The sequence below is a fragment of the Hippoglossus stenolepis genome, chromosome 3 (genome assembly GCF_022539355.2).
Source record: "Hippoglossus stenolepis isolate QCI-W04-F060 chromosome 3, HSTE1.2, whole genome shotgun sequence".
NCBI classification, from domain to species: domain Eukaryota; kingdom Metazoa; phylum Chordata; class Actinopteri; order Pleuronectiformes; family Pleuronectidae; genus Hippoglossus; species Hippoglossus stenolepis.
Window position 1 is genome coordinate 14,849,114 of NC_061485.1, and position 25,264 is coordinate 14,874,377.

General features: G+C 41.5%; 2 protein-coding genes across 2 annotated transcripts in view; one reads left to right on the forward strand and one right to left on the reverse strand.

Moving 5' to 3' along the window:
* LOC118104655 (cAMP-dependent protein kinase type II-alpha regulatory subunit) lies at nt 1-14,453 on the forward strand. Its single transcript, XM_047339320.1, has 20 exons — nt 1-108; nt 194-312; nt 1,911-2,003; nt 2,095-2,222; nt 2,305-2,395; nt 2,511-2,628; nt 3,649-3,721; nt 3,808-3,917; nt 4,103-4,227; nt 4,514-4,568; nt 7,196-7,441; nt 7,874-7,909; nt 7,995-8,134; nt 8,392-8,498; nt 9,262-9,415; nt 9,655-9,756; nt 9,888-9,962; nt 10,044-10,109; nt 11,006-11,144; nt 12,165-14,453. The coding sequence occupies exons 2-20, from the start codon at nt 208-210 to the stop codon at nt 12,287-12,289; spliced, it is 2,088 nt and encodes a 695-aa protein (XP_047195276.1). The 5' UTR covers nt 1-108; nt 194-207; the 3' UTR covers nt 12,290-14,453.
* The window catches only part of si:ch1073-335m2.2 (msx2-interacting protein), an 18,894-nt gene continuing 8,077 nt past the window's right edge, over nt 14,448-25,264 (reverse strand). Inside the window, exons 11-16 of the mRNA XM_047339317.1 lie at nt 19,687-25,055; nt 16,866-18,799; nt 16,412-16,480; nt 16,118-16,312; nt 15,856-16,014; nt 14,448-15,467 (exon numbers count right to left, since the gene is read on the reverse strand). Coding sequence (XP_047195273.1) covers nt 15,336-15,467; nt 15,856-16,014; nt 16,118-16,312; nt 16,412-16,480; nt 16,866-18,799; nt 19,687-25,055 — 7,858 coding nt within the window. The 3' untranslated portion in view covers nt 14,448-15,335. The remainder of the gene's footprint in view (nt 15,468-15,855; nt 16,015-16,117; nt 16,313-16,411; nt 16,481-16,865; nt 18,800-19,686; nt 25,056-25,264) is intronic.

Below are 25,264 nucleotides of genomic sequence, written 5' to 3' on the forward strand. Positions count from 1 at the left end.
CCGGTCCGGGTGGATAAGTGGGTGAAAGGTTCAGCAGGTTAGAGTGACAGCGGCGCAGTAACGCGTCACACACACACACACACACACACACTAGGAGCAGGTGAGCTGGTGAGCTGGTGTTTGTTCTTTCATTGTTTGTTGTTTGTTTCCTCTCGGTGTCGTTTTCATTGTGTTGTTGTTTTTTCCTCAGCAGAGCGGAAACTAAAAATGTCTAAACAGCCGCAGCCGATCAGCCCGATGAAGAACTTCTTCGCCGGGGGGTTCGGAGGAGTCTGCCTGGTGTTCGCCGGACATCCACTGGACACCATTAAAGTAAAGACACCGTGTTCCCTGCATAAAGACACCGTGTTCCCTGCACGAAGCATGGGGCAGAGACACGCATGTTTCCGGTCAGAGTCAGCTGTGTGGATGTGATCTGCTCCTTCTGCTGTATTAGATATGTGTGGGTGTGCGTGTGGGTGCTTACGTGTGTGAGAGAGTATGTGTGTGTGTGACCTCAGGCTGCTGCAGCCCTTTGACCCACATGCACTTTATTACGCAGCTCAGCTCACAGACCTGAGCTGAACACATCACTGCATCAACACACCTACAGTAACTAGATCAATGCTCCTGATCAGAGTCACTCATCAATCAGCTGACACATCTGCAGATATTACATGATTCCAGATATCAGCAACAACATCAATGATTATTTCAATACAACCTTCATCTATAGCAATATAACAAATGTCCAATATACATGTATATCGATATATTACTTATGTACTGTGCAAGCACAGTGAGGAGGTGTAACACATGATGGATCTCCCTCCGATTTATAAAATGTTTTGTTGTATATCAAGTTTAAAACCTCGACCTTCACTCAGGAGCAACAAATGCTCTTATAATTTCAAAGAAATAATAATGTAACATCGCAATCAATCATCCATAGAGTTTTATCTTTGTGTTTTGGTCATATCACTCAACCTTATGCTCTGCAAAACATGAACACATTTTTTAACAAAATCAAGCAAATATTCATTGAAGCTTCGAAGCAGCACCAGTTTCCCACAGTGTGTTTTTTAAGTTGCTCCAGAAGGTTCACCCGTCTCCACTCAGAGGCTCCGTAGCTCAGCGTTAACCTCAGGGTCTTGGCCCTCTCTGCTTTTAAGACCCTATTGCTCAGTTTGGACGAGCAGCTCGATGAAGAGTCCGGCTGGTTCCAAACGTGAACACCACCGTGGCGTTCGGGAAGCTTCACTGCAGCACAAATGTTTCAGTAGCCCTTAGCAGATCATGTCACTGAGCTCTGCAGGCAGATCCCTCAGTCTTGAGGTTTTACTCTGATATGCATTAGTCAGTTGTGAGACTTCATAGACATGTGACATGTACCTTTTCACAAATTGTGTCAAATCGGTCGAATTTATCGCCGAAAGACTGAGGAGAAAAGAAATGGAACCACATTTCAGGTTTGGATACTTATGACAATGTGATTTTTCCTTTTTTCCTTTTTAATAAACCAGAATTTGACTCCAGGTGGCTCTCAGTAAACTTAGCAAAATAAAAAAAAAATGTCTAAAATACTGTTTTCACTTTATCATAAAGCTTAATTGATGAAGACATTTTTTTGTCTTAATATTTTTTGAACGCACAGTGTTTGCAATCGTGTTTCTGGCCACAAGGCAAATAAAAGTCCAATAGTTACTCCCTAAATATTGGAATAAATAACAGTCCGGCTTGTAGTAGGTGTTTACATTTGTTGTGAAGGTGTTTGATGAGGTTGAGGTCAGAGCAGTTGAGTTCTTCCATATTTAACTCTGAAAACTATTTCTTGTGAGGGCCACTTGCATATTTTATTCTTTATGTGTGGATAAAAAAACATCTTTCTTTCTTTCTTTCTTTCTTTCTTTCTGTCTTTCTTTCTTTCTCAGGTGCGTTTACAAACTCAGGCCAAACCCAAACCTGGAGAGAAGCTCATATACGGTGGAACTATCGACTGTTTCAAGAAGACCTTGGCCAAAGAGGTGAGGGTGGATGCTGCTTTACTCAAAATAAAAAAAATACGTCTTCCAAATCTTCTTACCTCATACTGCTCTTCTCCTTCTCCCCGCACAGGGTATGAAAGGGCTTTATAAAGGCATGGCGGCCCCGATCATTGGAGTCGCACCCATGTTTGCTGTGTGTTTCTTTGGATTCGGACTTGGCAAGAAACTCCAACAGAGAACTCCTGATGAAATCCTCACGTAGGTGATTGATCTGTAGGTGGTGGCTGAATTCCTCAGTTAACTGTTTTCCTGATGAGTTTCTTCCTCTCGCCCCCTGCAGGTATCAACAGCTGTTTGCTGCAGGGATGTTGTCCGGCGTGTTCACCACGGCCATCATGGCTCCCGGAGAGCGAATCAAATGCCTCCTACAGGTCAGAAATCACTGTGTGGGTTTGTAGAGATAAACAGGATCCAATCAGTGACCCTGATGGTATTTCAACACTGTGTGTGTGTGTGTGTGTGTGTGTGTGTGCGTGCATGTTACAGATCCAGGCAGCAACTGGTGAGGTGAAGTATGCTGGACCCATGGACTGTGTCAAACAGCTGTACAGAGAGTTTGGGATCAGAGGAGTCTACAAAGGCACAGCTCTGACTCTCATGAGAGGTGCATCTTTACTCCAACAGATCCTGAGTCTGGGCAAACGTCACAACTTGTATTTAAGTTTGTCGATTAACGTTGGTCCGGCTTTGTTCATGCTTTGCTGAGTATTCAAAGTGGGTGGATAGAATAATGATGAATTACACCTCATAGGAATAGGACTTAAGCTCTTTAAAAGATCTGTAAATGAGCAAAATTTCCATTTCCATTTGATACTGCTCATTAAAACACACTGTACTTTGAAGACAATTTTTAAATTATTTTAAATAATCACCATCTTCACTATCACATTGTTCTGCTGCGTTACAATCACCTGTAGATCTGTGGAATAGTGGGAAACAATCAGGAATGTGGCTCATGGCGCTTGTGAACTTGTGTTAGTACAAAAAGAAACATTACTTATTTATTTATACAATTTCTATCCCAACAATGTTGCAAAGTTCTCAACAAGGAACAAAATGGCCCCAGACAAGTCAATAAAATGAGAATGAAACAATGGAACGTGAGCAGAGACAATTTTATAATGAAATGGATAAAATCATTAATCATATCAATAAACTAGAATGGCACTCAGACGAGCTGATACCTCCGCCCAGGACCAACAGTCCCCTTCAATTCAATCCAAATGTCACCTTCTCATGGATATCACTATCCTATCCACTAAATGTGACCGATTTTTTTCATCAAGATCCATTAATTACTGTGAAAATGTTTTTAAAAAGCTCTATTCCTTGGAATCACCCCTGAGTTTTTGCCTAATCCTGCTAACTTAAAGACAAACAAACAAATGCGGATGAAAACCGAACCTCCTTGGCGGAGCAGAAGAAATTGTTATTGTATCATCAAACACTGTAGGTTGTCTGGGTAAATGTTTGTGCTCCAACCTACAAAAAACAATAATACAATGAGAAAAGTAGCGCTTGTGTATTCACATACTGTATATTCACGTTTATGTAAAAAGTGTTGTGTATTATCAAGGTTATGTTGGAGTGTTTTGCATCTGAAACGCCTCTGTTTGTATCGCAGACGTTCCAGCGAGCGGGATGTACTTCATGTCCTACGAGTGGCTGAAGAATCTCCTCACGCCAGCAGGAAAAAGGTGAATATTAGTTTTTTCCTCACAGTATTTACACGTATGTTTAAAAAAGCAGCAGAGCAGTCAAATCTCTGGTGTTTTCCCTGCAGCCACAACGAGCTCAGCATTCCCAGTGTGCTGTTTGCCGGAGGAATGGCCGGGATCTTTAACTGGGCCGTCGCAATTCCACCCGACGTCCTCAAGTCTCGTTTCCAGACAGGTTTGTTTTCGAATTAGATTAAATATTTGTGTGTGAATATCTTACCCTTTAGATTCTGAGGTTTGTTGACTTTTTACTTCAAGTGTATTTACGTGTGTAGATTTTTTTCATGTTCTCAATGTTTTACAGTCAGACTTTCTTCAAATGTGTCTGTGGCTGATTTTCATAACCTGTCTTTTCCTCAGCTCCTGAGGGAAAATATCCCAACGGCGTCCGGGACGTCCTGCGGGAGCTGATAAGAGAGGAGGGCGTGGCCTCGCTGTATAAAGGCTTCAATGCCGTCATGCTTCGAGCTTTCCCCGCAAACGCAGTGAGTGACTTCACTTATTGTTTGTTTCTGGCTGATGGATGGTTCATTAGGACGTTTAGCATGAGGATGATTAAGAGGGTTTGGTTGTAAAAGAATAAATAAAAAAGCTATAGACAGAACATAATACCAAGTTAGAGATCTACTGTTACTTAAAAGACTTTGGTTCATCATGAAACTTGCAGGACAAATTAGAAGATGGCAGACCGCCACAGTCAGTATATTTCATATTTGTTTAATCACTGTTTTACACCAACTAAGTTTTTTTTTTTCTGTCTCTTATTTTCAGGCTTGTTTCTTAGGATTTGAAATGGCAATGAAGTTCTTGAACTGGTTAGCACCAAGCCACTGATGAAGGATCAGCGTCACCTCATATGTGAATCCCAGGAAACAGAACTGTGTAACACAAAGACAGAATTGTTACCAGTACAGACACACACACACACACACACACACACACACACACACACACACACACACACACACACACACACAAAGAATCAAACAATACAAAGAGATTGTTAACACGTTTCCAATAATTTACTTGATTATCTTTAAAATCACGTGGTACTGTCGAGCACGCTGAGCGTTCAGACCTGCTTATGGTGCAGTGCAGAGATGTTGTCATGACTCTGCACCACCAGTGCACTTAACACACACAGACAGACGAATGTTTTCACTCCTCTTTTGTTTTACTTGTTTTAGAGTTTCTATTTCTGTTGTCTTTTTTTTTCATAAGAGACAAGATGTAAACTGAACACGTTGTGCCTTACCTTCTGTTATCTGCGAGCAGGTGTACATATCAGGGAAAAGGTGCACTTAGTTTTGCAGTGTGTGTTCAGTCTCTCAGCAATACAAACCTTTCAGACCTTCCTTCATCGTGTACGGTCACACTCCACTCAGTGACCTCTGATACCAACTGTTTTATTGTTAGTTGAAGTAGTCGTTATAAGATGAAATTAACAGTATGTGAGTGTCGGCGTGTAAAGAAATAAAAATCTAAATCCATATTTAGAAATGAGTCTTGTGCATTTTTCTAAATTCTCTTTTTTGTTGTATTTACAAAAAACCCCTAACCCTATACAAATAATGTAGGTGCCATAAAACCTAGTGTAGCATTGCCTGTTAATAGCTTTTTAAACTGAGTAGAGTAAATTCCTCCACCAGGGCCCAACCGTCCCCGAATGAAACCACATTTAAATTCACTAGATGCAGATTTTAATTTTGAATAGATACAAATTGTTCACACTCATAAATCCCTTAAACATGTCAGATTTATTTCATCAAGATCCTGGAGTTATTCTCTTAGAAAATAACTAAATTGCTGAAAAACGCCCTGTCTCACATTGTTAAAGAATCTGCCCCCGATCCACATCGAAATTAAATGTCTTCTTTCTTGGCGCATGTCTCATCCTTCCACCATATTTCGTTCAGTTGTTTTTGTGTAATCCTGCTTAGAATCAAACCAACAAACAAATGGACTGGGGTGAAAACATGACCTCCTTGACTCAGGTAATAATAAAACTAAGTAATTATAATGCATCATAGAGAAGCAAACAAGTAGAAAATAATTTATATTGAATAAAATAAAAACACAATTATTAAAGTTGTGTGGGACTTTTCCAAATAAATGATAATAAATAAAAGTTCACACAGAGCTGATAACGACAGTGACGGGTTAATCTCACTGTCCCCGAGTTTTAAATCTGGTGGCGATGCTGGCATTCCCCCGGTTGCCCACCCGTTCCAATCAGGAGCATTTCAAGGGACTTCGGGGACCCCAGGCAAAAGGGACCAATCTCAAAATGATTCTTTTACTATCAAAATAAAAACAAAGTGCTTATTGTGTTGATGTATAACAGTAAATTGGTAAAGTTTAAGCGCAAGACCCAATTACCATTCCAGGTATATCATACACACACATTTAGATGTTGTAGTGTTCAACCAAACTTCTAACATTACAAAGCTTCAGGCAGACAGTTGGTGGCATGGGCTCTCCTGAAGGGGTCTCCACCACGGTGTTGCTGCAGTCTCCTGTACACAGCCGGTCATAGAATTTAAGGGGGTTCTCACAAAAGTGACATAATCGGCTGCTCCCGGGTCCCCAGCTCTACCTTACATATTGCACTACTTTTTTTAGGTATATATATATATATATATATTTATTTTTATTCATATTTTTTTTTTTTGCTTGTTTAATATTTTGAGCACTGCTATAAGAGAGCCTGTGACCCAAGCATTTCATTGCCAGCGACTGCTTTATGTAATTGGTGTGCACATGACAATAAACTCTTGAATCTTGAATCTACTCGGGGCCCCCACAAAATTGCCTGCATTGCCCACCCGGTTTAGTGGACAAAGCTCAAGGTCAAGAATTCATTCACTTATTATGATAAAACGCTCTAAATACCCTGTATAATACTCAAATACACTCTACCTAATATTCATTCAAAGTCGTCAGTGTGTCAGGACATGGATGTAAACTGCAGATTAACTGGTTGGTGGAAGCAAACAACAGTGAGGTGATACCAACCCACCTATAAAGTTTTGAGATTGTTTTAGTTTAAATTTAAAAACAAGCATCTCTATGAGAACTTTTTTGTGCAATTTTGTTTTAACAACGTTTTGGTTTTGCAGTTGTCGACATTAAAACACTTCTCTTTGTGTTGTTTCTTTGCCAAATCGCCAGGTTCGGAGGCGTAATTCATCGACAGCCTTTAATTAACTGTGGTGAAAAGTCCAGGTCAATACTTTCCGACCAGCTGTGCTAAAAACAGAAATCAATAAGCTGCTGGAAGCGTGAGAGAGAGCGGCACAAAAGGAGGAGGAGTCAGTGATGATGTTCGCACAGATGACTCTTCATCAGATCTGCAGCTGATGCTCAGATCTGACATTTCAGTAAATACACAGGTTCCTCTAGAGGTTGTAGGTTTATTGTTGACGCTCATCTAACCTCTGACCTCTGAACTTTGAATAATGAGTAATGTGGAGATACCTGCTGGTTTAAAGGAGCTTTTACAGGGATACACTGTGGAGGTGCTTCGCTGCAGGCCGCCAAACCTGGTGGCATTTGCAGTGCAGCATTTTACACAACTTCTGGAAAACCAAAGGAACCAGCGAGCCAAGAAACACAAACCAACGAGAAAAGGAGTCTCGTTTGACACAAACAAGTCCCCAAAGGATGATGAAGAGGAGGAGGAGGAGGAAGATGACATTAGTGAGTAGTGCTATGTGGTTTTTTTTTTTTTCTGCTCCATAAAGTTTTACTTGAGGAAGTAACACCTAACAACAAAGATCCACACTGTCAGCGTCACACAGAGGAAATTGTTCTCTGCAAAACATTTTTTAAACTACAAGGTCACAGTTAAGCAAACGTCCATGTAAACAAAAGCAGGATTATATTCTGTTTACTGACAGCTGCAGCTACAATAAGAAAATCATGTGATAAAGAATAAATCCATTATACATAAACAATTCACCATGCATGTAAAATACATACAGGGCATGTGGGATACATGTATATATTTTATAACATGCTCTACTTGTTTGCAGAAAAGTGAATATGTACAATGTTAAGATGAGAAGAAACAACCTTATTATAGACCTGTCAAATTTATTGTAATAAAGTCTGCATCATCTGTCTCTGCAGAGTCGACCACCGGTAAATACAGTCGCAGAGTTTCAGGTCAGTCCCTGGAACATCATGTGTGATGAATATTAACTAATGAGGACCAGGGTGCAGTGTTTTAAACTTGCTCTTCCTGCTGCAGTTTGTGCGGAGGCCTACAACCCTGATGATGATGAGGACGATGACACGGAGCCTCGGGTTGTGAATCCCAAGACAGACGAGCAGCGACGCAGACTTCAGGACGCCTGCAAATATATTTTACTCTTTAAAACTCTGGAGGGGGTAAGAAAAAAAACTTGGTTATTAATGATGAAAAACAAATATTTTCTATAGTGCTACTTTTCTTTTTCAGGCAAAATTTGATGATATATAGTTGTACAAATAGTTGTTCAGACACACAAACATATAATGTGTATATTCTCCTGCTCTTCTTTTTCTTATTTATGCCTAATATCTTGATGTGTTTGTTACACAAAGCTCTTTCAATCCCTTTGTTATTAAAAGATGTTTTACACCTAAACCTGCCTCACGTCCTCCAGGAGCAGTTTTCTGAGGTTCTGGACGCCATGTTCGAGGTGCTGGTCAAACCTCAGGAGCACATCATCGATCAGGGAGAAGACGGAGACAATTTCTACGTCATAGAGAAGTGAGATGATGGTTTTTTTTCTCGGGGTCTAGACACCAATGATGGTTGATGGGATCAGATGAGATGAGTGGACTGGGTAAGGAGACTGGAGGGGACTGAGGAGGAGGAGGGTCAGAGCGAATCACTGAAATGACAGCTGACAGTGACGGAGAGGAGAACAGATTTAAAGGCTGACAGTGACATGGTTGACTGATTGAGATCACAGCAAAATTTATTGGATTATCATTAACATCCAAAAGTCCGATGATTAAATGAGACTGGCAGAGTGAGAGAGAATTGTGAATGAACGAGACATAGAAAGTCTGAATAATTGAATTTACGCTTTGCTTCATTACAATCCAAAACCAGTTGAAAAACAAATGAATAGCTTAGTAAGCATTAATAGCATTTAAACACACAAGGTAATGACAAAAAACAATATTAACATTACATATCATGATTTAAAAGACAAATGGCAGCGGGGACAAAAGAAAGAGTTCTTGAATTTGTTTGTCCTCCATGTTGCAGACGGTACCTGTGGCAGGTCTCTGACAGGTCGTTCAGGGTCGTGCCTGCGATTTTATTGCGCTGTGTTTTTGAGGTTAAAAGATCCGGACCAGCAGATGAAAGAAAAGCGGACTGATTCAATAAAATTGGAATAACTAATTCTCATGATAGCGTTTTTTAACCATAAAAATTACAGAGCTTCGATGATAAACTATAGAGGATGTTGAGTCAATCAGATAGTGACCTCCCTGTTTTCTCTGTGTGCCAACATCTCCAGGGGTGTGTATGATATTTTTGTGAAGAAGGGTGGAGGGGATTTGTGTGTTGGAAAGTACGATAACAAGGGGAGCTTCGGTGAGCTGGCTCTGATGTACAACACTCCACGAGCTGCCACGATCGTCGCAACGCAGGACGGCGCCCTGTGGGGCCTGGTGAGTCATGAGGAGGAAAGAAAGTCTTCCTGGTTGAACTTTCACTAAATTGCATTTGTGACCAAAAGCCCTGAAGTAAATTCTCTCTTAATGTTATATTGCAAATATCACATTTATTGAAAGTAAATGAAGACATTCGACAATCTTATACTGAGGTGGAGCATTTAGGAACATCTACAAGTCCACTGAAATACATTCAACTGAATAATGATTAAACACAAAACAATTTTCTTTTTTAGGATCGAGCCACGTTTCACAGACTGATCGTGAAAAACAACGCAAAGAAAAGGAGGATGTACGAGGCCTTTATCGAGTGTGTTCCTCTTCTGAAGTCTCTCGAGGTTTGTGATCGGACAACACAACCTCGACACAAACAACATAATCATTGAATACATGGTTGTTTAGTCGGCTTGTGTGTCAGGTCACTTCAGGCATTTGACTTGTCATCACGCTTCGTTTTTGTTGTCCCAAGCTCTCTGAGAGAATGAAGATCGTTGATGTTTTGGGAGCACGTGCATTCAAAGACGAAGAGCGAGTAATAACACAGGTACAGCTGTGGGAGACGTGTTAAACGTATGTTTATTGAATGTTGATGAGATTAAATGAACACGTGTTTCTGTACCTGCAGGGGGATCAGGCCCACTGCTTCTTCATTGTGGAATCTGGGGAGGTGAAGATAATGATTAAAAGCAAAGTGAGCACAATCTTTAATATTATAACTGGATCTACTTCAATTATAACTGAAGCTATTTTCATTTTCTAAAATGTCATGTTATTTTAGTTTTTCTTGAATGTGATATCTTAAGGTCAGCTTGGGCTAATGTCCTACAGTTTGGTACCAACATTCACTAAGGCTCAAAGATGAACTGATTGGATTTTGGTGGTAGATGGTCAAAAGGTCACTGTGATCTCAACACCTCAGGAACACCTTGAGGGAATTTCTTCACATTTATTACAAACGTTCACTTGGAGTCAAAGATGATATTATTATATTTTAGTGGTCGAAGGTCAAAGGTTACAATGACCTCCTGACTTGTGAATATGATACATCAGGAACACAGACAGAGAATTTCATTACATTTGGTCAAGGATGACCTGATTGGAATTTGGGTTTGCCAAAGGTTGAAAACCTTGTTTGCCTTGTGAACGCGCTTTTTTTAAGAACGCTTCAAGAGAATCCATTTAAATTTGGCACAAATGTTTTCTTGGACTCACAGATAGATTGATTTGATTTTGGTGGTCAAAGGTCAAGATGTCCTCACAAATATTGTTCTGGCCTCTTGAATGTAATATCTCAAGTCTGCCTTATGGAATTCCTTCAAATTTTGACCAGATGTGCTGATTAGATTTCACTGGTCAAAGGTCACAGTGACCTCATGAGTCTGGAAAGAGAAATGTACTCTATGTAGACTGAAACTGCACTGGCAGGCAGATCCATAAAACCATAGCATGGTAATTCTAGTTATCTATGTATTTCATTTTTTAGCATAGGGTCATTACTTATACTATTGTGTCTGGTAATGTATACATGTATATAATGTCACAGTGCTAAATGAGTGCAGCAGTCTCAGGTGTCTCTGTGTTTCACAGACGCAGGCGAGCCAGCAGGACAGTGCGGAGGTCGAGGTGGCTCGCTGCACTAGGGGGCAGTATTTTGGAGAACTTGCGCTGGTCACCAACAAACCTCGAGCAGCTTCAGTTTACGCTGTGGGAGAAACCAAATGCTTAGGTACGTCTCATTGTTTTTCAGGAGCAAAAACTCTGCCGTTTTGCTTTCAATGAAAGGTGCTGTAGTTCAGGTTGGGGTGCTGATGGTCGCTGGATGTGGCTGAGATCAAAATCCACACAGTCACTGTCTGTTCTACACAGAGGATATCATGGATTTGTATCCAAATTTTTACTCTTACGTGCTTGGAAATATCGATATAAATAAAATGTATAATAATTATTATTATTGTTATTATGGATGGGTTACTGAATGGGTCTATTGAGCACCTACCCAGTGGCCCGAGGGAACAGGAAGCCCTAAAGCCTTTGTTTTAAGTGACTATTGATTTTTTTGTATGAAAGACTACAAACAGACAAAAAACAAGCACAAAATGATCACAAGGAGACAGATTCACAGCCAGAGATGCAACGTGACTACAGTGATAAAAGCAAAATGACTACAAAACACACAAAATGACCAAAAAGAGACTCAAACCAATGACACACTTAAATGATGACAGAGAAACAAACTAAACCACAGAGATGGACAACGGCCACAGACGCCCTATTCAGTTAACAGTAGAAATTGCAGTTAAGCTGGAAACATGTTCTCCTCCCACAAGTGTGACTTAATATCTGACTTGTGATTCTGCAGAGATTTGATGAGATCAAAACACATCAGATCATGGGAGTAAAGTTAAATTCTAATTCTGACCTCACAAATGAACACTTCCATAAAGAATTCAAACTTTAACATGATTCCAGGAAGTAGACAGGGACTTGAATTCACTGCACAGGCTTCAAATTTCAATCCAACAGAGCAATTCAATGAATCAGGATCTCTGCTGTTTCACTGTGATAAAATAACTATATTATCCACAGATCATCATTGTGAAATATATACCACATATACTGTTTTCTCTTGAAATCCTCATTTGACACTATATTGATCCACTGCACATGACAAATGTGTGACAGTACAAGTTTATATATTTGTTTGTTGTTAATGGAAAATAAAACACCTGAAATGTTTTTCCTCTAGTCATCGACATCCAGGCATTTGAGCGTTTGCTGGGCCCCTGTATGGACATCATGAAGAGGAACATCTCCCAGTATGAAGACCAGCTGGTGGCGCTGTTTGGCTCCAGTGTGGACTTGAAACACTAGTTCATGAAAATTATAAATCAGCAGGTCAAACATAATAGGTTTTGCATGTAACATGTGTTTATCTTCCCCATGAGGTAAGAACGACATAGAGACGTCTGTTTTATAAACAGACGTCATTTGTACTGTTCCTGCATCACTCTGCTGCTGACAGGTCAATATGTTGAGGTAGAACAAACCATGTTTATTATTTTATCACCCAAAGCAGAACTAATGCTCGATTACACCTGACTGATGGATGGAGTCAAGGTAACACAGCTGGTCTGTATTTAGATAGAGCTTTTCTAGTCTTGAACACTCAAATTACTATTTTGTCATTCACATACACATTCATACAGTGCATCTACATTGCAGCACTTTCTCTATCACACATCACTTGCCAAGGACACTTCGGCATGCGGAAAGGGGAAGACGGGTATTGAACCACGACATCCTGGTTATTGGACGACCTGCTTTGCCTCTAGTTATTTCACTGGCAGTTCAGGACAATGGAGGTATAACTTTGAGCCCGCTAACCCTCCCACCCTACAGTAAACCCTCAGATTCCTGAGTGGTTGATGATTGCATGAAATGTCGTAACTTTCTATGGAACCTTTATACAACTCCTGGTTAAACATTTCACCTGTTGTTCGTGTTAAAGCACATTTTGACATGTCACAATAGGAAAACCCCAGATGTGAATTATGCTTCTAAAGACGGATAGATGTTATAACACCTGACAAGATAAATGTTTTATATATATATGACATTCACACCTTCACCCTCCCTCCGCCGTAAATTTCCCCCGGGATCAATAAGTTATTTATCTATCAATGTCCTCAGCAAGGTGTAACCTGTAGAGTCTAAGGTTGTAGTGAAGCTGCAACAATGAAGCACAACTGAATGAACGTCTCACCAACAGGTTGATTCTCCTGAGAGTGTCGGAAGAACCTCAGTGTGAGATGCCTGGGTTGAAATGTGTGAAATGTGTTTTTAAAACAAACATGGCTGCACTCATTTTTCTTAGCAGTCTCAGCCACGCCACTCTGTATAAGAAATAAGGTGTTTTAAGTTTGACAACACATTGGTGGGAAAGGGATGAAAATTAGAATATCCACCTGGTTGTTATTATTTACATCACGGCCAATCAGAGCTGGAGCCATCTTGCTTTGTAAATATGGGGAGGGGGCCCAATGGGGCTACCAGGAACAGAGAAGCTCGGATCAAAACAAACAGGAGGGTGACTCCGTTCTTTACTCAGGACGCCATTACTCCACTACATCGTCATGTAGAAAATAGTTATTTGCTATTATCAACGTTACAAACCTTTGTATGTATATAACCTTTAAAATATTTAGATTGAGCAGATAATGTTCTATTAATTTACTTAAGTCTTTGTTTCTAAGTTCTCCAAAATATTAAAATGATATCTTATAATCAACCTCTCATAAGAGCGGAATAGAGAACTGTGCCACATCGTAAATTAAGAGAAAAACTTAAATAATTTCCACGACTGGGGCCAGAAATTAAGAAACATTTTTGCAGTTGTTGAACACATACTTATTTTAACAGCAACATAACTCGTTAGTTAGCTTTAACTGTGCTTGTCAATCACTGCCTTCAGTATTTACTTGTACAAGGTGCTGACCCATTGTCTATTTGCACAGCAAAGGTGGTCATCAGCAACTGTTAACAAGCTCCTCTTGTTTACTTTACCTGTTGTGTGACATGAAATGTATACATAAACATTTACATACACTATCTGACAAGTTATGTCGGATGTAAATCAGATGAAACAGATGTAGTCTAATACAACAGCCCTGCAGTTTTAGAGTTTTAAGTGTTGATTTAACTGGAAGATATTATTTCTGTTGGACTCCACTGTATTTCTATTATTCTGAATTATTATTGGAGTGTAAGCTGAATAAGAGAAACCCCTCTCCTTATAACACAATACAGTTCAACAGCTGCCTCCTCCAAAATGATTGTACAGTTGAAACACCTCTTAAAAAAAGTTTAGCAAAATCTTAACATTGTAACTGTCATTTTTATTGATTTTACTGAACTGCATTAGTTTGGACTGTGTACCTAATAAACTGTTTATTTAAGAGTATATTTAAGAGTACATCTCATTGAAAATATTAACACTCTTGGCAAAAAATAAAAGATCGTTTCTTAAATATTCAAATTTTCTGGAGTTTGTTTTATTTGAGTTACAAAATCTGAAGTGCCATCAGCAGACTCCACTGGAGAGTCTGCCAACCTTCTTGAGTTACAAGTATTTACACCCAAAAGTCATTATCCATCAAAATTTTCCACACTGTGCTCCGGTTCTCCCCAGAGTTCAAATCTCTGTTGTCCAAGTTCCATAGTCAAAGTTTAAATATTTAAAATATTTACAAAGTCCTGTATTCAAAAACTCCCAAATCATACTGTAGCTTGTTCAATGCAAAGACAGGTGCCGGATGTGGGACTGCGTCAGTAGTGGGAACATGAGCAGAGCTGGTGGAATTAAAAGGAGCTGTTAAACAAACGTGGTCCTCTACAGGGTCTCTGTTAATTCTTCCTCCTCTAAAGAAAACCTGGATGAGGAGGTCTGTTTATAATTATTTAAAATTACACATTGAAATGTCTTTTTAGCCATTGTGGTACAACAGCCTCTACGATCCTCTCTGGCGAAGAAATGAATAGGACAATCAATAAAAAAAGACAAAAAGAAAAAGGCCACCCAAATAGTCACGCTCATCATCAAACATCCTGAATTTTTTTTTCAAAGCATCTCTGAACATTAAAATTAAACTCCAATAAATAGAAATACAGCAGAGAAATGGTCAAATAAGACTGATTCTGGTTTGGTCCATCCCTGAGTTCTTTTGAGAAGGACAAAAATACCAGACAGGAGTGACAAAAAAAAAAAAAAATAGAGACTGATGAAAAAAGGAAAAGAGTTGATGGGTGTATCCTACACATTCCTATTGTGTTCAGGAAAAAAATATTCTCATATTCCTCTGGTTTCCTGAGGCTCATCGTCGAGAACATTCATCTGTGGGACAGTTCCCAGCAGTGAAGGTTACACAGAGGTGATGACAATCATGAGGTGTGGCGAGATGCTGGAGATCCGGTTGAGGAGGTCAGGGGCGACCTGGGATAAGTGGCTCTCTGAAAATTCACACGGTGGGAAGATCTGTAGCACGTAGGCGGGCTGAAAAATCAAAAACAAGGGAAAACCTGAATTATACATGTGAAGTTATAGAGAACCAACACATTTGCTATCTGGTAATATGCATTGTTTGTAACAGTAAATAACAATCTATATGATTCATGCATGGAAAATAGATGCGAGATTTAAATAAGACTAAAGTCGCACAAAGAATTCAGCTGAACACTTGGTTTTAAGTTTTATTCTATTCTTTTCAAGGCTCAGATTTTATATATGCGCTTCATTCTTATATGATGTATTTTGAGAGTGTGCATTTGTCTTCGTTTGGGTGAGCTCACCAAGATATTTTAATATCAATTATTAATATTTTTATAAGTTAAAGAATGTGATTACAGACAATAATCTTTACTTATAAACCATGCTATCTCACCTGATTGGAACCTGGGTTGGGGATATTGATGATACCAGCAGCCAACTTTGTCTGCAAGTAGTTGATAAAAGCGGCCTTAAGAGCTTGAGTTTGATTCAGGACATCGTCTTGATCTCGTCCACATGGTAGAGCGAGGAGAAGACAGTATTCACTGTCCCCCTGCAGATGGGAAAAAGTTGTTAGCAAAAATAAAATGATATTAGCAGACTCAATTTAGTAAAACAAGGGTGTACTCAATGTGAGTTATTTAAAACACACGTACTGTCATTCTTCTGGCTACACTCTCAAGTTGTGAAACCTCTAGTCTCATTCTCTGGACAATCCTAAGCAGTGCACCTCCTTCTTGTAAGGGCAGTGATCGATGAGCCAAAACTTTGTTTCCACAGACAAAATGCAGTTGGACTGCAGCTGTGTCATTCTTCAGCGCCAGCAAGCCTTGCCACACGATGGGGTATTTCTGTTTAAATATGAGACAAAACAAAAGCAAGTTTGTCAGACAAAGCCGGCTTTGATTCAGACGAACAAACCTGAAAACAATTGTGACAACTTGTCTCACCGTGAGCAACTGCACCATATTAGCAGGCTGCGTCATCTTGCTATCTGGTTTTGCCTGGAGTTCTGTACCCTAAGGATTCAACAACATAAGAGCATTGTGTCATGAGCAGCTTCTGTAACATGAGGATATCAACTCACATTTACACCCTGTTAACAGGAACATGTATATGTGATAATGTTCAGTTTCTGTAGAAATTGTTTTAAAAAGGTCTTGACAGTATAATTATTTTTGAGACTGCAGGTTGTGATGCTGTTGAAGAGTTTTGCATTATATAGATGTTTGTCTCATATGAAGTCGACCCTCAGATATACAGCAGGTGGACAAAATAGTGCAATGGCTCTTGGTGCAATGCAATTAAATCATGATGAAGGTAGGTTTTGTTGCAAGAATGTCAAATTAGTTTTAGCTAGGTGTATCTAATTATCTGGTATGTTAACAACATAAACAAACTCACGATATTTGGGGTGACGCTCAGTGGTGGCTGGTTAACAGGAGATGTCTCTGGTAGTTGAGAATGGATGCCTCTTGGGTTTGGGTACATCCCTGTGTACTCTGAGAATGAACCACTGGGCCCTGGTTGCATTAGCTGTACTCTCTGGGGAGACGCCATTGCTGGTCCACATTGTCGCATACCCATCACTCCATCTTTAGGAAGAGGGGAGTGGGGCCTCTTCGCATCTAATGGCTTTGTTATATCCTTCTCAGACACACCTTTAGGCAAAACATGGGGTCTTGGCGACAGGGGGGGAATCTCTTGAATGTGTCCAGAATGTGGGTCTTGGGCTGAACGCTCTCCCTGTTGGTGCAACAGCACACGCATTTCTCTCGGTGCCATGTATGTTTCCAACTGGACACCACTTCGCAATGACCCACGAGGATCTGACTGCAAAGTCTCCGGTTTGAGCTGTGCGCTCGGTTGTCTTCCTGCCATGTGGAAGTGTCTGGCTTCTTCCTGTTCCCCATCATGACTCCTCAAAGAACCAGGGTTTACCTTGAGAACCTTTTCTCTGCCAACAGCCTGGGGTGAGGCTGGCCGTGGCTGCATTGGACCAGACCAGGGAGATGCAAGAGGCTCACTATGCATCCCATAGCTCATCACAGAGAGAGGTGGAGTATTGACACGGACATCTTGGACAAGATGGCCCACTGGAATTGATTGGTTAACACAGTGAGGAGACATCCGCCCCAAGCCTCCAGGCACACTGTGAGGTGGCATGATCACTGTCTGCTCTGGATGATGTACACCAGTAATGAACTGCTGCATGGCAGGAAGTCCAGTGGATAACATCACTGGTATGCCTTTAGGGGATGAGGAGCCTATGGGTGAGGACACTTTAGTAAATGTAGAGTGTGGATGACCTGACTTGCGTGGAGATCGTGGTTCTTGTTTGACCCCACTGAGATGTGAGGGAGCTCTGTCACCAGCTGCTGAAACAAAACCGACATGGTTGCCCGGTGGAGAGGGCAAATGGGGGCTGATAGCTGGACTTATAGCAGATGTCCAAGATGGTTTAGCTCCATCAGTACTATGAGGATCAGCACTATCCATTTTCTTTTGATGTTTCAAAGGCATGTAATCCTGATGGTAGCCTAATACTTGCTGGTTACCCGGTGTGAGACGCTTCACTACTCCTTGAGGTCCAGACTGGTAAGTGGATTCAATCTTTTCCAAACCACAGCTTTCTTGTTTAATAGATAAAGCGGACTGCGTCTTACCAGGATGCCCATGATCTGCCTGCAGTGAAGACCCCTTCTGAAGTCCTGACTGAGAATGACCATACATTTCCTGTTTTATCTGGGGCATTGACACCAACTGCTGAGATTCCATGTCACCAGCAGTTGCTTGTGGGATCTGACTTATTTTCGCACTAATTCGCTGAGGTCCCTCTATTTTCTGGCCCGAGTGGCTCAATACAACCACTCCTTCAGATGTATTTACCCTCAGACCAGGGCAGGATCCCACACCAAGGGTGGTGCTCTCAACAATGAAACGGGAAGCACTTCCCCCTTCATCACCGACAGATTGCCCATGGTATGATCCAGTATCGTCTTTACTGGGCCTATAGCTAGATTTGGGTAGAGTCATGTCCACACAGGGATTTCCAATACTAATGTTTACTTTGTTTTCAGGCTCAGGAGGGTTACATACACGACTGATAACAGAGGTTGCAGTGGATGCAATGACGGAGATCACAGACTTGGTCTCAGGGGATGGCAGCGTGACAGGAGGTCTAACAACTGACGGGGCTGAATGAGCAGCCATTCTAGTATCAGGTAGTGGTGACTTATTTGGCACAATAGCTGATGGAGTATTACTTTCAGATTGGTTCTGATCTCGGAGGGAGGGTAGGTCACTAGAAAAAGAACTGCTAACCGGCAGTGAAAGGTCTTTATATTTCATGACTTTCGGTGACTGAGTATTACTTTCAGATTGGTTCTGATCTCGGCGGTCACTAGAAAAAGAACTGCTGACCGGCAGTGAAAGGTCTTTATATTTCATGACTTTCGGTGACCGAGTATTACTTTCAGATTGGTTCTGATCTCGGCGGTCACTAGAAAAAGAACTGCTGACCGGCAGTGAAAGGTCTTTATATTTCATGACTTCCGGTGACCGAGTATTACTTTCAGATTGTTTCTGATCTCGGAGGTCACTAGAAAAAGAACTGCTGACCGGCAGTGATAGGTCTTTATATTTCATGACTTTTGGTGACTGAGTATTACTTTCAGATTGGTTCTGATCTCGGCGGTCACTAGAAAAAGAACTGCTGACCGGCAGTGAAAGGTCTTTATATTTCATGACTTCCGGTGACTGAGTATTACTTTCAGATTGTTTCTGATCTCGGAGGTCACTAGAAAAGAACTGCTGACCGGCAGTGAAAGGTCTTTATATTTCATGACTTCCGGTGACCGAGTATTACTTTCAGATTGGTTCTGATCTCGGAGGTCACTAGAAAAAGAACTGCTGACCGGCAGTGAAAGGTCTTTATATTTCATGACTTCCGGTGACCGAGTATTACTTTCAGATTGGTTCTGATCTCGGAGGTCACTAGAAAAAGAACTGCTGACCGGCAATGAAAGGTCTTTATATTTCATGACTTTCGGTGACCGAGTACTACTTTCAGATTGGTTCTGATCTCGGAGGGAGGGTAGGTCACTAGAAAAAGAACTGCTGACCGGCAGTGACAGGTCTTTATATTTCATGACTTTCGGTGATTGAGTATTTCTTTCAGATTGGTTCTGATCTCGGAGGGAGGGTAGGTCACTAGAAAAAGAACTGCTGACCGGCAGTGAAAGGTTTTTATATTTCATGAGTTTTGGTCTCAAGTCACTTGTACCATGTTCACTTTCCATGTTTTCAGATTCTAAGGGTAAAGGCGGGTTTTCCTTTGAAGTCAACGTCACAACAGGTGAAGTGGAGACACCTGCATCTTTAGACAGTGGGAGCCAATCTGTAGGAGAAATAGAACTTGTACTTGTTTGCATGGGTCTGATATTGGGCTTACTTGCAAGAGGAGACAAGGAAGGGGAGATGCACTCAGATGGCAGCTGCAGAGGCTTTGGGCATATTGGACTCTTAGGCAGAGGGTAAGCAGATTTGAGATGTTGAATTTGTTCTTCAGAAGATGATTCAGACTCTGCATTTACATCAGTAGCCTTGACAACGGAAGGCTCGGGTTCTGGTTTCCAAGCAGTCGGAGTAATAACCGTCGCAGCTGCTGATGGAGTTGTCTCAGACACAATCATTACACCAGAGGCTATGCTCTCTGTTACTGTAGCTGTCAGTTCCTCACTTACAGAAGGTCCTTCCTTTATATCCTTTCTTACTTGCTTTTGGGTTTTCTGCCGTTTTGGCGTTTTAGGTCTGCCCTTGGTGCCCTTTTTAGGCGTGGTTTGACAAACAGGTTCCTCCTGTATGGTGGTCGTTTTCGTTTCATCTTCCTTGGCAGGATGAATGAAGTCTTGCATCTCAGACTCGGATGCTACATCTGTTCTTAGTGGAGGAGGCTGGGTTACGGATACAGGTGTATCCTCAGGGGTTATCGAGTAAATAGCAGCCATGAGTTCTGTCTCGCTAGCTGGAGTGGCCGATTTTTCTTCATCTGGGTTTTTTACTTCCGCCTGTGAAACAGCTGGTGTTTGTAGTTCTCCTGGAAAGTCTGGATTTGCAATGTTCTTCAGAGCCTGCTCCAATTCAAGCTCCTGTGAAATTAAGCTTTTTGGTGTTTCCAGGACCTCTTCATCTAAATCATCATTTTCCTTTACTACATTATGGGCGTCCCCTTTAATAGCATCAGTGCACTTTGAAACAGGATCACTGTGTTCACCAGGTTTGAACTTTGAACTGTCTTCTTGAGACCCAAGTTCATCTAATTGAAGAAGGTCTTTCACCTCAGTTACATTTAGTCTTATTTTGAGGTTCTTGAGGACAGGAGACCTGGGAGTCCTTGTCAACTTGGTTTTTCCTCTAACAATCTTTTCTTTTTCCGAGGTCAGATTCTCTTCTAAGACTGAGGTATCCGTCTCTTTTCCATTTGATTTACCCTCACTGGTCACATCTTTTTCTTTGCCCAATTCTCTTCCTTGTTTTTCTTTCTCCTCTTTTGTTTGGTCAACTTTAGTTGATGGATCTTCTTTACATGAACTTGATGAATCTTGAAAGGCCAATGTATCTTCCTCTGTGAAATCCATTTCCTCATCGTCATCCTCTGTCATCTCCGTTTTGTCCCCCTTCCGTGTTAATCCAGAACCAAAGGCTGTGGACATCTGATTTGTTGAACCCTTTGTGATATGAGGCGATGTTTTGCCTTTTGATACTCGTTCGCCACTTTCTGATTCATTTGAATCAGTTTCTTTATCCATTTTGGGTTTGTCCACTTTAATAGTTGTACCATCATCACCATGTCTGCGATTTTTGGGAGGACGGCCCCGTTTATTTGCAGGGACTGGAGCAGGTGGATCCTGCTCAATGTTTTGTTGATGTGCTGCTTCTTTGTCTGTGCCTCGCTTTCGTGCAGAGCGTGGAGACTCTGCAATTTCTTTTCCAGAACGAACTGGTGCATCATCTTCAACGGGGGTAGCATACACAGACCTAACATTTCTTCGTCTGGCTCTGCCTAAAGATATGCTTTGCTCCAACATATCAGGGTCTGATCCATGAATAGGAGATTTGCCTGTGGATCTTGATTCAGCTCTGGGGGAAGATCCACGTTTCAGTTTCTCTTTGTCGATGCGCTCACTTTTGCGAGTAGCTTGTTTCTCAGAGACTGAGGCCGACATGACAGGAACAGGAATAACTTGAGCAGGGGATTGCTTGGATTTTTTATTTTTCTCTTTTGTTTTATGCTCTTTCTGGGGTGAGACTGGCTCATCATTTTTGGCACTATCAAAAGGAATATGCACTTTACTAACTTGAAGTTTATTTTCTCCCTCAGGCTCTGGTACTATTTTACAAGTGGAATGTATCACTTTCTGGACATCCCCCTCATCTAGATAACTAGATGGTATGGGACTAGTGGCTACAGGCACTTCTGGTTGTGTCATCTCAAGATCCATCTCTGGTTCTAAACTGATAACAAGCTCATCCTGAGAACTCCGGCGACATGGTGTTGCAACCACAGGTTTTACATCCTCAGGAACAAATTCCAATTTCACTTCAAATGGAGAAAGCTTACATCTATCCACTGAGGGACTGGGTTCGGATGATACAACAGGTGCAGGTTCTGATTCAGATGTCTCAGCTGGCGGGGGGTGAATGGGTACCACATATTTATTTTCTTTTATCTCTTCCTTTATGAAAGACACGTGGGGATATGGATCAGGGGCTGGATTTATCGCAGCACATTTGTCTTCTGGTGGAGGAAAGTCCTTAACCACAGATTGGGTGACAGACGTAGGTGTGAGTCTGGGTTCAGAAATTACCTCTTCAGCTGGACTGATGGGTTTAATTTCGGGCTCCATAATAGATCCTATTGTTTCAGGTGACTGTAAAGTTTGCTGCTCTTGAACCAGCACTTTTCCCTTATATGTGACCATTGGGTCTCCTTTTGCCTCTTGCTGCTGTTGGGTTTTATTCTTCTGCTGTTGCAGTCGTGTGAGTTCCAAAAAACGACTATGGAAAAGGACAACTGGCCCAGAGTCAAGTTCACCATCTGCTATACCTTGCTGACTAGGTTGCTGGTTTTGAGCATGCTCAGGTTCTTCATGTTTTCGTTCCAAGTGTTGAAGACGTCGCGAGTCCAGCTCAAATACCGGGCTATGAAGGAAGCGGGAGGCAAATAGTTCCCTCCGTTCATGCTCCTCTGGCTTAGGTTCTTCTTTCCTGTCCTCAAGTTTGTCTTCAGATCCAATCCGAATCTTTTTCTTTTTCATGTACCAAGAAGGTGTAGGCCTTGGCGCTGATTCTACTTTCTCAGTATCTTTTCTGTTGCGTAAACCTGCAAAGTGAGAATCGTAATCTAAAAATGACCAGTTATCCTCTCTAGAAGATGAAAGAGATTTTGCACGTTCAAGCAGAGCCTTTGTATCTGGTGTAATAGTCTGGTCGAGTGCAAATGAGTAGAACTTGTTCCTTTCAAGTTGTGCTAGCTTGGGGTCTGAAAACCTGTCAACCCTTGGCCTCTCGGAAAAAGGCACAGATGTCGAGGGCACAGGAGAGTGGGGTTTCGGCTCTCTGTCCTCTTCAGAATCTGATCGCACTTCTCCTGGCTCCAAGTCATGCCAAATACCATATTCCAAACGCTTGCAATTGTGGATGTTTTTACTAAGACTTCTGGAAAAGTTAAGGTCAGGTATCAAGTCTTGTTTAACTCTGCTCTCCCATCTCTTTTGCTGCTCTTCTTCCACACTCAGTATAGGCGTGTTTTGTTTGTTCATTTGTGTGTTATGTGTCCTTTTGAATAAGAGCTCCACATCTGGGTGAATCTTTTCATCATTTCGACTTGACTCCTTTTGAGATGGATCCGCAAAGTCCTCATCTGGATGGAGAGAGAGGTGGTGATGTCCTGGAGAGGCGGTGTGGTTCCATTCAGGATCTTCACTTTTTTGTCTAAAGCTCCTGTAGACCCGCTCTCTCTTTATCCCCAAGTCTGTGTCAAATTGGTCGATTTTCTTTAGTTTGTGAGATGGGAAATTATCCGTGACATCTTCAGGGGGCTTTCCAACTTCATGCACAAGACTGCGATGCTCCAAGTCCTCCATTTCACTTCCTTGAGGACTATCTGGTTTGTGAGGTTTGTCAGACTCGCGCTGCTGTTGCTGCTGGTGTAAACGTCTATTTTGCTCCATTTGCTTGCGGTAACTCTGAGACAGGTCAATGTCAACATGGTCTTCCTTGTTCTTGGGGCCTTTGTCAGTGTCACTATTCTGACCACCAAATTGAATAGCAACGTGGTGTGCTTGTTCTCTTGTATTGCCTTGTTCTGCAACCCCCTCATGTGAAAACCTTCTCGATGAAGTGTGCCCCGCATGGCGTTTTGACTCCGAAGTGTCCAAAGATCCCTCTGATTTCTCTCTTTGTCCTCTAAGGTCCTCTTGAGCATCTTTTTGAGTGCTACTTTTATCAACTTTGAGTCTTGAATCTTTTCGTAGTGATTCTTTGTGTTTATCAGTGTCTGACTCTTTCAAATATGTGGCACTGGTACCTAAGTCAGAGGACTGATCCTCATCCTCATGTCTGCTTCTCTTCTGATGAACAGTCTTTCCACCAGAATCAGCAAAGCGTCTTTTCCTTGCTGCAAGGCGATCTGAATCCACTGATAAATCTTTTCCGTCACTTCCAGTATCAGACTTGAGATGTTTCTTGAGTCGACTTTTCCCATCCATATCTGAATTATCTCCTTTACTAATTTCAGATCTTTCAGTTTTCAGAGAGTCGTGATTAGCAGTTGGCACCTGAATTCCAGACACAGAGTCACCCTCCCCCTTAGATTTCTGCCTCTCATGAGCATCCTGGTCTGATCCCCTTCCTCTTCCAGAGCCTCCTTCAAAACCAGCCTCAAGTTCTGTTTCAGGTACTGGGTTGGATGGGGATTGCCCCTTTGCTTTCCTTGATTTAACCTTCTCAGCTTTGTCTTTGTCAACTTTCTCTTTTCGTTTTGCACGTTTGGTTTTCTCAGCACTAGCCAAACGATCAGGTTGACTGCTCTTTTCAGCTTTGTCACTCTTAGAAGAATGCTCCACCGGAGTCTTTTCCGATTTGTCAAAGTGTGGTGGTGACATTGAGCTCACACTGCCACTTCGCTCAGAGGACTGGCTATAAACCCGTCTCTCTGAGTCTCTGGGAGCACGCTCAGATGGAGAGGGCGATACTGTTGGAGTAATAGGTCGCCTTGGGTGGGAGGGGCTCCACCTAGTGCGATCCGCCTCAAAGCGTTCTCGCTCTCTTTCTCGTTCTCTTTGAATGTATGTGTATTTTCGAATGTCTTGCTCAAAGGGGTCTCTGTAGTCCCTGTAGTCTCTTGGGTCTTCATGGTAACGTGGGTCAAAAGGTTCTCCCTGATAATGTTCCAGTTCAGGAAACCGCTCTCGGCTGCGGGCAGCATAGTCTCTTCGAGCCTCTTCTGTGGGGTAGAGGCCAGGGGTTCGTATGTTCTCATAGTATGCTCTTTCTGCTGTGAATTCATGATACGGAGGTCTGCGTTCCTCCCTGGAGTGAACAAATACAATGGGAAGAGCAAAATAATGACTTCTGTTAAGGTAAATAATTAATAATTTGAAGTTTCATATTCTAATATTTTACAAAATTGCTGTGATTTTTAACAATACATGTGACATTTCCGGGTTATTATAATTTTTAAGAACTTTTCAAAAGTTCTGCAATAAGCTATTGACAACTGCATGCAAATACAATATCAG